Source organism: Myxine glutinosa, chromosome 5 (assembly GCF_964187855.1).
Source record: "Myxine glutinosa chromosome 5, kmMyxGlut1.1, whole genome shotgun sequence".
NCBI classification, from domain to species: domain Eukaryota; kingdom Metazoa; phylum Chordata; class Myxini; order Myxiniformes; family Myxinidae; genus Myxine; species Myxine glutinosa.
In genome coordinates this window covers 112,509,286-112,526,666 of record NC_136265.1, presented here as the reverse complement: position 1 = coordinate 112,526,666, position 17,381 = coordinate 112,509,286, and the positions used below count along the sequence as shown (strand labels likewise).

At 46.1% G+C, this 17,381-nt stretch overlaps 1 protein-coding gene across 3 annotated transcripts in view; it reads left to right on the top strand.

Moving 5' to 3' along the window:
- Positions 1 to 17,381, top strand: part of SLC12A9 (solute carrier family 12 member 9) — a 162,882-nt gene that overhangs the window by 68,255 nt on the left and 77,246 nt on the right. For 2 of the 3 annotated variants that reach the window (XM_068116578.2, XM_068116576.2), the window contains exon 8: positions 4,426 to 4,583. The exons of the other annotated variant lie outside the window; for it this stretch is intronic. In XM_068116578.2, the coding sequence (XP_067972679.2) occupies positions 4,426 to 4,583 (158 nt within the window). The remainder of the gene's footprint in view (positions 1 to 4,425; positions 4,584 to 17,381) is intronic. 3 annotated transcript variants of the gene reach the window in all.

The window sequence follows — 17,381 nt, the reverse complement described above, 5'->3', positions numbered from 1 at the left end:
CACTCTGCACCAGTCGCACACCTCACCAGCGGCCTCTCACGAATGCCCGGGTCTAGACCAACACCCAAGCTCGCCGAATCTCCCCTCACACCATATACATTTCCGATTATATCGCCACTCACCTCGGCACCTCTTCTCCTTCGCTCCTCCTCTGCCACCTGCAAACTCTTTATTTGGTCAGTAAGCACATCATCACGCTGTGAGCACAGACCTTGCACCAATTCCATCACCTCCTCCTTTATCTCTTTCTTAGTCTCCCTCCGTCTCTTTTTAATTTCACTTACCCCTTCTTCCACCTCCTCTAACTTCTGTTTCACCTCTTTTATTTCCCAGTGCGCCTCCTCAATTTCTTCCTCTAGCGCTACCTTGGTCGTTTCTATTTGCGTCCTGGCTTCCCGTTCTTTCGTCTCCATTGCCTCTGCCACCTCCTCTAACCTCTTCGTCAGTCCCTCATGTACCGTCTGACATTCCTTCTTTGTCGCTATTAGTTCTTTCTTTATCTCTTTTTGCATCACTTTCAACCCCCCTATTACCACCGTGTTCTTTTCCACCTGCTCCCCTAACTCCTTTTGTCCCACTGTCAGCTGCTCTACTCCCCGCGTCAGGTCTTCTATGCCCCCCTGTAACCTAGCCGTGCTGTTCCTCACCTCTTTCTCCATGCGCTCCTCACCCCGCTTTACCTCCTCGCGTACCCCCGCGACCTCTTTGCTCACTCCGCGCCTTATATCCTCCCCCATCTCTCCTATTTCCTTCGTAGATGCCGCCCTCATTTGCTCCAAATCCCCCTTGTGGGTGTCCAATTTGGTTTTTAGCCCGATTTTTACCTCCTCTATCTGCTCCCCCATCTGTTTAATTTCCTGGGTGGATTGCTCCCCCATCTTAGTGGGGCAACTTAGCATAATAATTGTGCATTTTGTGAGGAAAGCACCAAATTTGGCACACTAGTAGACTACCATATTATGAAAAGATCTGGATATTGGACCATCTCAGATTCAGAGATTTGATTTTTGCAAGATTTCGATTCGATTGGGATCGAAGAGAACACCTTCTTCGTCTTCTGTACAGTGAAGTTGCCAGCCCTGAATTCTCTGGCTACATCTGGGTGCTTCATTGGGATTGCAACCATGTCCCTCAGGTGAACAGGGACCCACCTGGCATAGTGTGTGTGTGGTCTAAGGCATGGAACCATGGGACCAGTTCCGTCAGGGCATCAAGGTACATCGTGAATGAAGCCTGCCGCAGAGAACGCACATAGACCAGTACCAACATCTCTAGTTCCAGCACAGTTGCCCAGTACTGAAAGTTTGGAATGTCTTCTCTCTGGTGACACCAGTCTTCAAACTCAGTCAGGTCTTCTTCATCATCAGCATATGTCATACAGTGGCGTTCATACGCACGGTGCTGCAGGACGTGCAGTGCCGCTGCAGTGATTTGATGAGCTCTTCTTGTGCGGGTGACATGGGCAGCTCGCAGGAAGGAGTCGGCCGTCCCTGGCATTGCAATCTCAGCTTGCAAATCTGCAAAATCTGCAAATCTTGCAAAAATCAAATCTCTGAATCTGAGATGGTCCAATATCCAGATCTTTTCATAATATGATAGTCTACTAGTGTGCCAAATTTGGGGCTTTCCTCACAAAATGCACAATTGTTATGCTATATTTAGCTTAGCTGCCGGACGATCTCCCTCAATTTGCCTCCCATCTTGTCTTCTAGCCCCGTTAACCCATTCTTCACCCCTTCCATCTGGTTCTCCTGGGCAGCCATTCTATTTTCCAACCCCGTTAACCCTTCATTCATTTGGCTACTCACGTCCTCCAATTGGGCCCCTTATCCTCCCAATTTACCTTCCAGCCCCCCAAATTTACTGTCTAACCCCTTAAATTTGTTGTCTAACCCCTCTATTTTGCTTCCTAATCCTCCAATTTGGTTTCCCAATTGTTCACTGGTACCCCTTGCTTCGTCCCTCATTTCTCCCATATCCTTCCTCAATCCCCCAAGTTGGTTTCCCATTTCCATTTGGATGACTGCCTGTAGCTGCGCCATGAGGCCCTGCATGTCAAAGCCCGCCGGTAGAGCGGGCTCGGCTACCGCAGCCATGTGGGAGGCGCCGCCATCTTGTGCACCTGCAACCCCCGCTACCGCACCCTCATTGCTCTCCTCCTCCATTATTCCCACTTCCTCCCTGGGGTCCTGGGTCGCCTCTAACTCCTCATTCTCCCCTACCGGCACCCGATCGCCTTGATCATCCATGGCACAATTTTAATTTGGGATATTAAATAAAAATTTCGGCCGCTCCAAATTTTTGACCAAATTTTTAGATGTTTTAAAAATTTGGTTCGGGTCCAAATCCCAACTCCTCGACACCAATTGTTGCGGATCTCAGAGACGGCACTCCCCTTAGCAAGGGGGGGGGGGGGTTAATCCCCTTGGCCTGTTAAGCTGACCGTCTCTAGTCCTGGTACTTATAACGCTCCTTTGCGGGGTGAAATTGGTCAGGGTTATTGGTCAAGGTGTTCTCCCGAATACCTTTACCAATCCCTCCGCAAAGCAGGGAGACAAGTACCGCTCGAACCACGGACAAGATGGTATTTGCCGAGCGGTTTAGCAATCCGCGATTCGAGCCGTTAGCAATTGACTAACCCGATTCTGCGCGTTGGCCGAATCGTGCCACAGGTACTCAATTGGAGACAGGACGAAAGCGATCGGGGGAAAGAAGAAACCAAAGGTAAGAAATAACAGACATTTATTAATTATGTACACCATAACCAAAGGAGAAGAAACAAAAGTAACATACAGAACGAAGAAGAAGAAGATACACAGGGCAGCCTTAAACAGTCATATTATACCCCAGGACAAACACACAGACTTACACGAAAGGGGAATAGCAGGCAGGAATGACTGGAAGAGGGAGAAGGTCCAGGTGGGACAGCAGGGCTGGAAGGTTCGGGCAGAGGCACAGCATTGAGGTCCGCTCCAGGTCCATGCTCCGGGCTTGAAGTGAACAGCCAGCGGCAGCTTCTGGTCTCGTATCTCACGCGGTCGGACAATGCGAAGGAAGCGCGGGATTGTCGCCGTCACTTTCCTCCTTTCAATGCACCGTATCCTCGTCGGGTACCTCACTCATCTGCCGGATCACGTCTTCTGTTCATGAACCTTCTCACTTCCCTCCCGCACTCCCTCTCAGCCGCTTTTATTGCCCGTATCGGAATCAAGCCGCCGGCTCTGATGACACGCCTACCAGTTTGCTCACTGCGGCGCTGGTTGGTCGGTAAGGGCTTGCTGACTCCACCTCTGATGATGCGTCGACGTGCCACACCTTGTTCCTGTGGTCCCGCCCCCTTCTTCCTCGGCTTGACCGCATGGCTTATGGCGGCGTGGTGCCAGCAAAACAGCCCAATGCAAACGGCGGCGAATGCCATCCTACTCTTACTTTGAAGAGCGGTGAGACGATTGAGGAAATTGAAAGGGGCCTATCTTATTTGATTAATGCAACGCAGATTCAACTATTGGGAACAGATCCTTAACTGAAACACATAATAATGAAATAACTACAGAGAGGTCCTATGGTTCGCTACATGTTGTGCATGGACTAACTAGGGTGTGATCTTTAACAAAGCCAATTGATGGGGATATTTACAGGGAATCATTTATAAGGGAAACATTTACTAAAATTTACTAGTGAAGGTTCTAAAAACCATAACAATATATATATATATACAGTCATGTGAAAAAGTAAGTACACCCCATGTAAAGTTTTGACATTTTCAACATATTTCAACATGCAGCTATTTGATCTTCATTTCAACAATATTGACAGATAAAGGTGATATAATACAGCAAATATCATGAAACATTTACATTTTGTAGTCCATTGTATAATTTAAATAAACATAAATGCAAATTTCGCATGTGGAAAAAGTAAGCACACCCCTACATTTATCACTACGTCAAATACCTAAAATTACAATCAGGTGCACCAGCTCAGGTGCAAATGATTAGAACATCGTTGGAGAGGATCTTGGAGGAACCTGTCTTATTTAAACCTCAGACATTTAGTTTGTTTGCTCTTTGTTGTTGAAGTTTTTTTTGAAATACCAACTTCTGTCCTGGAAGTCCTTGGTGTCCTTGTGTTTTATACTTCTGCCACCCCCCCCCACCCCCCCCCCGTTCTCACGTCTCCTCCCCCACCCCCCCCCCCCCCGTTCTCACGTCTCCTCCCCCCAAGCCCTCTCTCCCTCCCACACATCTCCCTGCTCTCAAATGTTTTGTGCTCTCAAGTGTTTGTGTGCTTCCCCTTCTCTTGTCTTCCGCTCCCTCTTTTTATATATTTTGTTTGTCTGGTTGATTTGTTTGTGAAGTAAATGTCAGCTCTTTCACGAGCCTCGATTAGGTATTTAAAAAATCACCGCTTGTATGTTTGCCATAGACTTCTGCTGCAGTATGACTATGGCTTCCTACGGACCATATCACCTGTCCCCTTGCTCGTCTCTTTGGGTGTTTACGCTGCTGCAAGTTCGGCTTCTCTGTCGTGCCTCATCGGTGCTTCACGGGTCCTTTACGCCCTCGCCTGTGACCGTATTTTTGGTAAGGTCTTCAAGAGCGCCTTTTTACCACCCCCACCCAAGGTGGACAGGGTTATGTTTTCACCCCTGTTTGTTACTTGGCGAAAGTATTTTGTCAACGATGTTCTGTTGCGTCTTTGTTTGTTTATCATACAAATCTTAAACCAACTGTTTGTTACTTGCAAAATCGAAGATTTTTCAAGTGCGTTGGTCGGTTGCGTTTGTTTGTCTGTCACCGGCCAACAGGTCACAATTCTAAACCGATCGTCACGAAACTTCACCAAGTTGTCGAGGTCGTCACAATTGAGAAGGCTATTGATTTTGATGTCAAAGGTCAAAGGTCATCTGGGGATCAAATTTCTAAAATCGCCATTTTTAATCCAATTGACTTGAAAATTGAACAGCATTTGTATATTGAGTCAATACATTGGGAAACAAACAATTTTTGAGGTGAAAAGGTCAAAGGTCAACTCAAGGTCAAACTTCCAAAATCATCAATTTTCATCTGGAAAACAATCAATTTTCAACTGATTGACTTGAAAATAGAACAGCATTTTCATATTGCCTCACTGAATTGGGAAATGTAATATTGTTGAGGAAAAAAGGTCAAAGGTCAACTCTAGGTCAAATTTCCAAAATCATCAATTTTCATCCGATTGACTTGAAAATAGAACAGCATTTCCATATCGAGTCATTAAATAGGGAAACCAACTATTTTTGAGGTGAAAGGGTCAAAGGTCAACTCACCGTCAAACATCTAAAATCATCATTTTTTTTGTTGTTGTTGTTGAATGCAAGATCGAGGCTCGTGGAAGAGCTAACATTAATCACACAAAAAGTCAAACCGACACATAAAACACAAAATAAGGGGAGCAGTAGACAAGATGGGGAGAAAGGGGGAAGGACACAAACACAACATTTGAGGGCAGGGACATCGAGAGAAATGTGGGGAGGGAGGGCTTGGAGGGGGGAGGGGTGGGAGAGGTATAAAACATATGAACACTGCAAGGACTTCCAGGAAAGAAGTTGGAATTTCCAAAAACGTGTATCTGGGGTGAATTAGCGGGGGTAGAAAAGATCAAGGTTTTGGATGGGGGAAGATAAGAGATGGTGGTGAACAGCTGTTTTAAAGACCTGGAGGGAGGAGTGGGATTGAAGGGAGTGGGGGAGTTTGTTCCAGACGTGGGAGAAAAGGGGAATGAAAGAGTGATGGTGAGCAGAGAGCCCAGATTTTGGCAGTTTAACCATAAGAGGGTTGCTGGCAGATCTTGTGCGACTTGTAGGAATAGTAGGCGGACAGAGCACAGAGAGAGCTGGGGGAGCAAGGCCAGAGAGGAGTCGGTAGAAGATGGAAAGACCACCAACCTGCCTTCAGTGAGTGAGTGAGAGGCCCTCGGAGTTAGCTTCATCGCAGGAGATTCCAATGATTCTGAGAGCTTTGGTTTCAACAGCGTAAAGCCGAGCTAGGTGTGAGGCAGGAGCACCGGCCTAGAGGTGGGAACAGTATTCCATTGAGCTGCGGATGTAAGCCTTGTATGTGGTGAGGAGCTCAGGTGTGCCAAGGAAGGACTTCGCACGACGGAGGATGCCCAGTCGGGGACTGGCTTTGGAGGCCAGCTTGGAAATGTGGTTTTCCCAGGAAAGATCATGGCAGATAGTGAGACCCAAAAGTTTGAGTGACAGAACTTCTTGGAGAGGATTATTCAGAAAGTAGATGGGAGGGTTGTCCAGTCGGTCTTTTCGGAGAGACATCGTAAGAGTGTGAGATTTGTCAGGATTGAAAGACATGTTCCACTTGTTTGCCCAGTCTGTGATTTTGTCCAGGTCTGCAGAGAGTGAGGAGGCTGCAGACTGCCGATCTGAGGGATGAAGAATGGAGCGACAGAGAGTAGAGTCATCAGCAAAGAGATAGAGGATTTTCAAGAGAGTCGGAGAGATCATTGATGAAGACCAGAAAAAGCACAGGGCCCAGAACACTGCCTTGGGGAACTCCAGCCTGAACAGGAATAGGAGATGAGAGAAACCCATTCAGGGCCACACGTTGACTACGACTAGAGAGGACGTCCGCCAGCCATGCGTGGAGGTTTCCATGGATACCAACAGAGGAGAGTTTGGTGAGCAGAGCGGGGTGCCAGACCGTATCGAAGGCACGTGATATGTCAAGGGAGACAGCTCTAATTTCCTGTTTGGCATTGAGGACCTCCATCCATTGCTGAGAAAGCAGTAGCAGCATGTCCAGAGTAGAGTGACCAGGTCTGAAACCAAATTGATGATCAGAGATCAAGCCATTGGAGAAGAGGAAAGATTTCATATCTGAAGCAATGATGGATTCCATGACTTTACTGATAATTGAGAGAAGGCTGATTGGTCTGTAGTTGCTGGGATCTGTTTTTGCACCTTTTTTGTGCAAAGCGGTAATGTTGGCAGATTTCCAAGCAGATGGCAGATGACCTTGATCAAAAGAGAGTGTGAAGAGAACAGAGAGAGGGAGTGAAAGAGCGGAAGAACAAGATTTTAGGACCCGTGGGCTGATGCCGTCAGGTCCAGTTGCAGAATCAGTCGAGGGTTGACAGAAACTTTTCCACCTTGTCAGGAGGAAAGGACACAGAGTCCAGGAGCAGCTGGGTACGACTGGGTACGGTGGGTACAGAGAGGGATGGGTTTGGGACACAAGATTTAGAGGCAAACACAGAGTTGAGGCATTCAGCTTTTTCACGCGCGGAGTCAGCCGTGTGGCCGTTTGAGGTGAGGGAGGGGATGGAGGGGGAACAAACACCAGAAACAGATTTGACCAGACGCCACCAGGATTTGGAAGAGGGAGACAGATAAGAGAGTTCTGTCCTGAGAACGGAGAGATATTGTTTCCTGGCTCTCCTGAGGGTGGACACGCACTTGTTTCGGGCTTTGTGAAAGGAAATGAGATTTCCTTCCGTTGGATTTGCTTTCCAGGAGACGAAAGCAAGTTGTTTCTGGGCAATAGCCTCACCACAAGATTCCGTGTACCATGGACGGGAGGAAGGGTATGACAACTGAAGACGAGATGGGATAAATCTGTGCATGAGAGAGCAGTTTACTTTGGAAGAATTCCCAGGATGAGTTGATGTCAGAGGCGGTAGAGGCGGTAGAGATAGGAGACCAGTCCAGATGATTGATGGCTGCTTGAAGACCATGCCAGTTGGCCTGAGTGAAATGCCAGACTCGTCGACGCTGAGGAGGCTCTCTGAGAATGGTCAGAGAGATGTCCACTTTAACAAGCACATGATCAGATGAGCCGATTGGAGCAGAAGAAGAGCAGCAGACATTTTCAGGGAAGTTAGTCATAACCAAGTCCAGAAGAGAAGATGCTCCGTTGATTGAGATCCGGGTCGGGAAATTGACAGATTGTGTCAGTCCCAGTGAGTCACAGAAGTCCTTTGCTGAAGAGCCATGACTGGTGAGAGAGGTACCCACACCCAGCCAACTGGCATGGTGACAATTGAAATCACCACATATGAGGAAGAGAGAGTTGGAATGGGTAGATAGAAGTTGGTCCATGTTATCAGACAGCGAGATGTAGATGGAGTCATCACTGTTTGGTGGATGGTACAACACACATATGAACAAAAGGTGGGAGCGAAGGGGAAGCCGTAGCCAAAGGTATTCCTGGGGGTGAGGTGGAGAGAGGGCAGTGCAGTGCGAGTGAGGAAGAGTTTTTTTTATAAAGATAGCAACCCCCCCTCCAGGACGAGGCTCAGGTCTATCATACCGGAGGAGGGAGTAACCTGGGAGAGATACCAAGGAATCAGAGACATCATGAAGGAGGAAAGTTTCTGTTAAGCAGATCACGTCTGGTTTGTCAGAAGCAACCTGTATGGAGAGTTACATCATGTAACTTGTTACATCATGAAGCTTCGCTGGAGCATGAATTTTTTTTCAGGGTGAAAAACATTGGTGCGGTTAACACATGGGCAGGGTTTATACACCCGAAAATACGGTACTCAATTTTCACTCCGTTTGTTTGTTACTTTTCATGAAATACTTGATGAAGTGCAAGCTGGATTTCACCCAGGAAGATCAACAGTTGATCAATTATTCCCATGAAGCCAAATAATAGAAAAGTGCCTGGAAATGAACAAGGATGTATATTGCTGTTATGTACAGTTTGAAAAAGTGTTTCACTCTTTGTGGCAAGATGGCTTGTGGAGGGCACTTAAATTCTTTGACTTCCCTATTAAAATCACCAAGCTCCTTCAGGCTCTCTACAGCAAGTCAAAGAGCGCAGTAACAGTGAATGGAGATCTGTCTGATTGGTTCAGTCCGACAGTTGGGGTCCTTCAGGGATGTGTGATATCACCCCAGCTCTTCAACTTGTTGATTGAACTTGTAATGCTGCACGCAATACATGGTGTAATAATACACGATATATACACCTGGTGTTGGCCTAATGGTTAGGGTGGCAGGCTTGGGATCCTAAGGTCCTGAGTTGAAATCCCATTATAGCTGTTGAATTAATACCAGGTGGGGTTGACTCAGCTTGTCATCCTTCCGAGGTCGGCGAAATGAGTACCAGGGTACTGGGTCCTCTCTCACGGAGGTTGGTAGCAGGATTTGCACTCCGGCCACCTTTAAAAAAACCTCATTCCGTAGCACACACAGTGATGTGTGTTGGGATGGTGCTGAGGAATCGTCCAAGGACGCAGCGACGTGCTGATCCAGCGTACGCTCCCATATATCCAGCATATGGACCTGCGTGCGGCTGCCGCGCACGAATAACTTCGTGCTTAGCAGGTTGCAAACCTGCAACTACGAACGCCAATCGGACCGTCATGCGATAGCCTACTTGTACCACATGATTGTTTCAATTGGGGAACGTACCGTACGTTCCCTCCGGCGTCCCAAATTTAGATGGCTGAGCGAAAACCGTTGGTAACCACCAGAGGGATGCTAATGCCATTACGGTCGATGTTAACCTGGGTACAAACAATGGAGGATCAATGGAAGAAAAGACATTCACAGACAGAGAGAAAGGAAAACGTCTTAACGATTTGATTTATTTACAAATATTCACAATGTAATTATTACAATAGCAAAGAAAAAGGGACGAGAAGCAGAAACTTAGCTTATTCTATGCCTTATGACTATTACTACGGATAAACACCACATAAAAAATGTCCACGTGCGAAATGTGGAGCGAGAGTGGCCAGAGAGAGATACTATACAGGCACGTGTTCGGTCCACAATGTCCAAGAACCAAGAGCCAGCACAACTGCAACCTCCTGTGACGAAGAGCCCGGACCAAGAGAGAGAAAAAACGTGTTCAAAATCCCTTTGTTCACCCTCGCCGAGGGTGGGTGAGGGGAATCTTGGAGGTGTCCTGGCTCCCTATTGGTGGAGCCCGTTACTCCGCCCCACAAGTTCCCCCAAAGTAACTTTCACCCTGATTGGTGGGTTTCTGAACCTGGACACCATGGTGTGCTTTGGAGCCTGGTGCATTGCCTACTAAGAAGTCCTGGAAGAGACTTCCAAGTGGAGGACCATTGTCCCTTATAAGTGGAGGACCTATCTTTCCTTTCCCCAACGCATAAAGACATAATAACCCAAAATAAGGGAAAGGGACTAAGATGTTGGTCCGCTATGAAATAACTATTCTAAGGAATCTGTATGATGGTTGCCATTAGTTTTTAGTGGTTTCCCAAAACCGCAACAATATCTGTGCCTTTTGGGTCTGTCGGATCCTGGGTCTGTCGACGTACCAAGGGGACGGGTTAAGGCCCAGTTTCCCCACAGACAATCAACTGCCTAACTCAACGCAGACACCGGATCCACTGGCCGTCGATCGCGAGACAAAATTCGCGCCCGGCGGGTTGCGGGGCAACTCCAATCGCCAACCCCCCAACTATGGGCTGTGGGGTTGTCGACCGGGATCCGAATTCCTTCAAGACCACGTGGCCGGGAAGACTGGGAATTGAACCCCTCGTGATTCCACACCTATTTCAATCAGGTGCGCCGAGCGGGTCACGCGGTGTGGGTCGTGGTTTTACCCTGCGTGATCTAGGGCCTAATCGAGCAGCCGAATTCCGTTAGAACGATGCCGGGTCAATGGGGGAAGAGACGCACATGGGCAGGTCGAGAGGAAATACTCTGTACACGTTTTATTTACAAAAAGCACAGTTAAAGGACGAGCAGCAGACTAAACAATAATTCTTACCTATCTAATCCTAACACAGGCGCCTGGCACACTCGCACACGGGGTGAATCACACACTGGTTAGACTCGTACCGGTGGACTTGCGGACGCTGACTTGGGTCTGGCAGTTCCCGCGTGTGGCGCACGGATCGATCCGGCAGACAGCACGAAGGAGGATCGGCACGGAGGATGACCCAGGACAGAAGACGACTCAGCACGGGGAATGATCAGCATGAAGAAGAGCCAGCTCGGAGAAACCACCAGCACGGGGAACGATCACCACGGAGAAGAGCCAACCTGGGCTACGACCAGTCCGGACTTTTATTGGGGCGAATCCCCTTCTAGAGGTTCCACGGCCTACCATTGGCCGATGTTGGTCACGTGTGGTCGTTCATTCAGCCATGCCTCCCTCTGGAAGGTTTTATGGCCCATTCACACCCACCCATGAACCAACGTCTTCTTTCAACCACACAAAGGCTTGGAATCCTTCCTAACCCAACGCATATATGCTTTCATTACTACACAATGGAAAAGGAACTAATCTTTACCTTTAATAAGAAATAACTGCCCAAACCAAATTAACATCAATATTGTCATGTTCACCGCCAGGATTACGACCCCTGGGTGACGGATGTCCAATCGAGCTTTAACTCCGAGGCGTTCAGTAAAAAATGACTGTGTTCTCTACACGCGAGGGAAAGGAGAATCACGAACTTACCTTCATGGGTCCCACCGGACGTCTTCGAACCTGTGATAAGTAATGCCAAGCCGACACATGATTTAAAATGTGCAAAAATACCGGCTTTATTGAAGAAATGCCAGTAACAAAGTAACACACAGCAAAACTAAGATTCCTAAATGGGACGTCCCCACACATTCGCATACAGACAAAGGGAACAATAAAAGTGAAAATAAATGTGTGCGTGTTTTTAGGTACTTCGCTCTGAGTGTCTCCTGAACCCCCTCGGGAATCGTCAAAACCCCCGCGTCATTGGCGGGAACAGCACGGGTCTCTGTGCACAGTTCGCTCGCGGGAAACGCAGGCCTTCGGTCCGCAGTCCGTGTGTGGGAAACCGCAGGCCTCGGTCCGCAGTTCGCTCCTCCTCACGATCACGATTATGATGTCGGAACATAACCGTTCAACACCAAACCCCACAGCCGAGAGCTCGTAAACTTTTACCGTTCGTTGAGACTGTCCCACCGCAAGAGAGCTTATCGGCGACAGTTCACCTCCAGATCCAGAAACCGAGAGAGAAAATGTCGGCCCTCCAACTCCTTTGTACTCAAGGCTGACGTCATCTGACGCCACTCGTGCCTACTCCTATCAGCCAGTCCCTCTCTTCGTTGCTTGATAAATCTCCCCAATCACTGCTCTCTGGGGCATGGCCTCCCGGACCTGCCTGCTTGATGTTATCGCACCTCGGTGGTATCATCGTTGGTGCTCAAAGTCCTGTTGTCCTATTTGGCAATAAGAGAGCTTTTATTAAGTGTCTTTTAATGTGCTATTGCCTGGCTTTGTGTGTGTGCGCTGCATTGTCATGAGGAACAGAGGAAAAATAACAGGGCATTTACATACAGGGAATTCATTACCCATAATCCCTAACTAATTAACATAACCGCACCCCTCTCATGGGGACACATACATTTATACGGTCTACGGGATTCCTACTTATGATACGTGGGGTTTCTTCTTCTTCACGACAGTCTTTGCACATTACCTATACAATTCTACCTGGACTAAGGTATTGCATTGCCTACCCCCCACAAACATACCAATATAAATGGCATAGTTTTAATACGAGCTCGGGAATTTACTTATCTGGGGGGTACCATATCACAGGATGGAACATGTGATAACATCAAACATAGAAACATAATCATCATCAAACATAGAATCGAACACCGAAACATCAAACATAGAATTGGGAAAGACCTGGGAGCATTTCAGGAACTACAACGTAGCCGTACGGCAAAAGACATTCAAAGTCTCGGCAACGTGACACCAAAGTTGAACTGTATAGAGTCCTAGTTCTCACAATCTTCATATATGGGTCATAAACTTTGACATTAAAGCAAGAAGATGAATATTGACTCCTTGTTTTTGAAATATGCATCAGAAAAATAATAAGAGTAGCTCGGCTGGACAAAATAAGGAATACTATAATCATGGAAACCCTTGGAGTAAAATACGCAATAAGAGAGAATATAACACAAAGAAGGCCGACATTATTTGGGCACATTCAAAACATGTGCTGGAAGAGACTTCCAAAAATCCTCATACAAGGAAGAGAAATGGCACCAGACCAAGTGGAAGGCCACCACAAAGGTGGATGGACTGCATCAAGGCAGATTGCAGGGCCAGACAAATAGCGTCACCGGCGGAGGCATAAACATTGGCTCAAGATGGAAGTCTGTGGCGACGGATCATCATTATGGAACAGATGGCAGGACAGGGAGCTTCAGTCGCTGCTCCTGTGTCGACACCTTAGAAAGATAGTTTGTTGTACAAGGGAGTACTCGGTTTTCATTCTGGTTGTTTTGTGTACACCGCTCCTTTCATATTCCATCTCCAGGTGCTGCATGACGTCATCACCGGGCACCGAAGGGGGCCCGGCGATGATGCGCACTGAAAGGGAGTACTCAGTTTTCACTTTGGTTTCTTATTTACTTGTTTTCTTGATTGTCTGGACGATATCTCAGCCATCCTTTGAGCGAGGAAGCTGAAATTTTGGCACAAAAGTGAGCATGTGCTTTGGGGAAAACGTTATTTTTTTGTTTTTTGATTAATCATTTAATTGATTAATTACTTAATTATTATCGATTTATTTATCACTTATTTATTTCCTTTCTCATCTGGGCATTATCTCAGGCACCTTTTGAGCTGGGAAGCTGATATTTGGACATGCCAATGACCGTCATTTGGCTTTAAATGGTATTTTTGATTTACTGATTAAACAATCAATCATTTATTAATTAATGTATTAATAAATTAATTATTAAATTTCTAGTTTAATTATTTATTTAATTAATTTTCAAAAAGCTACAGCTTTGGATGAAACACTGGTGGTTTCGGTATGATATTAGCCAATCGATTAAGAAAATAATTATTTTAAGATTATTTTTTATTTAATTACACAATTAATCAATTATTGTACATCTCTCCTTCCCAATACTGGTGTTGGCTTAGCGGTTAGGGTGCCGCCTTGGGATCCTAGGATCCTGGGTTCGAATCCCGGTCGATCGCTGAATTAACGCCAGGGGGGTTGACTCAGCCTGTCATCCTTCCGAGGTCGGCAAATTGAGTACCAGCTTGCTGGGATGAATGATCACGGTGTGTACCCCGATTTAGAATAGGTACACCGTATCCCTGCGCATCGTAAGAGGCGACCAAGGGTTGGCGTCAGGAAGGGCATCCGGCTATAAAAACATTGCCTCAAACAGGGAACCATGATTGTCATGGGGCCCGCAAGGCCAACCCCCGCTCTAGCGGGGAAAATGGCCTTAAAACGATCATTCATTCATTCATCTCCTTCCCAATACTGTCTTTCCTGCACTGTGGCATTGCGGCGCCCAGGCAATGTCATGCGCAGGAGGATATGTTATTTATTTGGCATGGGGGCGGTGTACTTTGAATGTATCTATACTTGTCTTTTTTTTCTCTTTTTTCTTTTCAGGTTCTGATAATCTTGGTTCGTAGCAAAAGGAAAAGTCCCACGTGGCAGAAGCCAGTCGCATGTTACAAAGAGAAAATGGCCGACAACAAAAAGAACAAGTAGATATTCATTCAAAGTGTACTGCCCCAACGCCAAATAAAGGAATAACATATTCTCCAATTGGGAGAGAGTGGTGTACAATGATTGATTAATTGATGAATTGCATAATTAAAATAAAGAAATAATAATAGTAAAATAATTCATTTTTTCAATAATTGGCTTATAGCATAATTATGTGAACCACCACTGTTTCATCCGAATCTATCTTTTTGAATTATTCAATACATCAAAACTACCTTTATGGCCAAATCACTTGGTCGCTGTCATATCCAAATATCAGCTTTCTAGCTCAAAAGGTGCCTGATATATTACCCAAATGAGAAATAAGTACTTTATAAATCGGCAATAATGGAGTGATTCATAAATTAATTAATAAATCAAAAAAAATACCATTTATAGCTCAACTGGACGTTATTTAGTCCTGTGAGCTTATGCGATCGAGCAGTGTCCATACGTAAGTCAGTGAGTGTCTGTAAACACTTCAGTCATTGTCGCTTGAACCAAACATGATTTTGATGAAACTTGGCCAAAATGTGCATATCTGATGCTTAACGAAGGTGGACTCTGCACTCAAATGCTGCGCTCATTAAGGGGAACTACAGAGCGGGTGGAGGGAGGGGGGGTAGGGTTTGACTCCCCCCCTCCCTCCCCCCAAATAGGTATTTGCTCTCTTGTCCTAAACTACACACACGATTTTGATGAAGCTTGGCTACAAGCTTCATATCTGGTGCCGAATGAAGGTGTACTAACTACATCAAAATCTGCGCTCATTAAGGGGAACTACTTCGGTCGGGGGGGGGGGGAGGGTGTTTGACCACCCCCCCCCCCCCCCCCCACACCTCCTTCCCACCCCCAAAAAATAGGTATTTGCTCTCTTATCTAAAACCACACACACAGTATCAATGAAACGTGATCACAACCTTCATCACCCATAATGTACCAAAGTTTTCTTCACGGCATTAAAAATATCAGCGTCTGAGGGTAGGGGCGGGGGGGGGGGGGGGGGGAGGGGACTGTGAAGGGTTTGAGTGACTGTTGCTCCTGATCCAGGTGAGCTTCAGGACCCACGGTCCTATTTTTGGCAAAGCACTTCTTCAGTATTGTTGCCAAATTTCAGCTTCCTCGCTCGAACGATGGCTGAGATATTGCCCAGTCAAACAAACAGGAAAGAAAACAAGTAGAGAGAGTTGTATTCAAAGTGCACTGCCCCTATGCCGAAATAAATAACATATCCTCCAGCACCCGGCAATGCCACAATGCAGCACATGGAGACAGAATTGGGAGGGAGCGGTGTACAATAATTGATTGATTGATTTATTGCATAATTAAAATAAATCAATAATAATAATCATAAAATAATTTCTTAATCAATTGGATAATAGCATAACTAAACCACCACTACTTCATGTGAATCTAACTTTTTGTCAATTAATTAAGTAATTTATTGAAAAAATTAAATAATTAAACGATTAATTCATAAATAAATCAAAAATATCCTTTATAGCGACATCAATTGGTCATTGTAGTGTTCAAATATCAGCTTCCTAGCTAAAAAGGTACCTGAGATATTGCCCAGATGAGAAAGAAAATAAATAAGTACTCAATTAATTGATAATAATTATGTAATTAATCAATTCATTGAGTAATCAGGAAAAAAAAAATAAACGTTTTTACCAAAGCATGTGCTCACTATTGTGCCGAAATTTCAGCTTCCTAGCTCAAAGGATGGCTGACAATATTGCCCGGGCAAATAAATAAACAAACAAGAAAACAAACGAGCAAGAAAGCAAGAAACCGGAGTGAAAACGGAGGACTCCCTTTTAGCTTGTATCATCGCCGGGTCCCTTCGGTGCCCAGCAATGACATCATTCAGCGCCTGGGGATGGAATATGAAAGGAGCGGTGTACAACAAACAAGAAATATGTCGTGCATAGCACGACATAGCACGACACTTGCGAAATCTTTAAAATAAGTGTTTGGCCAATGATGACCTCAGAAATAAGTGGTCGTTGAATTCAGTGACCAGATATGTAAATCCTCTTAAAATTTCAAATCAATCGGATGAAAATGGAGGATTTTTTGCATACACGATCGAGGCTCGTGTAAGAGCTAACATTAATCACAAAAAAACAAACTTTTTTTTTTTGTTTTTTTTGTATACAAGATCGAGGCTCGTGAAAGAGCGAACATTTATCACACAGAAAGACAAACCGACACATAACTGACAAACCGACACATAAAACAAATAACATCGGGAGCAGTAGACAAGATGGGGAGAGAGGGGGAAGGACACAAACACAACATTTAAGAGCAGGAACCGAGAGACATGGAGACATCGAGAGATCTGTGGGAGGGAGAGGGCTTTGGGGGGGAGGCATGGGAAAGGGGGTGGGAGAGGCATAAAACATATGGACACTGCCAGGACTACCAGGAAAGAAGTTGGAATTACAAACAAGGTGGATCTGGGGTGAATTAGTGGGGGTAGAAAAGATCAAGGTTTTGGATGGGGGAAGATAAGAGATGGTGGTGAACAGCTGTTTTAAAGACCTGGAGGGAGGAGTGGGATTGAAGGGAGTGTGGGAGTTTGTTCCAGAGGCGGGAGAAAAGAGGAATGAAGGAGTGAAGGTGAGCAGAGAGCCGAGATTTTGGCAGTTTAACCATAAGAGGGTTGCTGGCAGATCTTGTGCGACCTGTAGGAATATTTGGGGGACAGAGCACAGAGAGAGCTGGGGGAGCAAGGCCGGAGAGGAGTCGGTAGAAGACAGAAAGACCACCTACCCGCCTGCGGTGAGTGAGTGAAAGTGAAAGGGAAGTACACAAGTACAACATTTGAGAGCAGAGACATCGGGAGATCTGTGGGAGGGAGACGGCTTGGGGGGAGG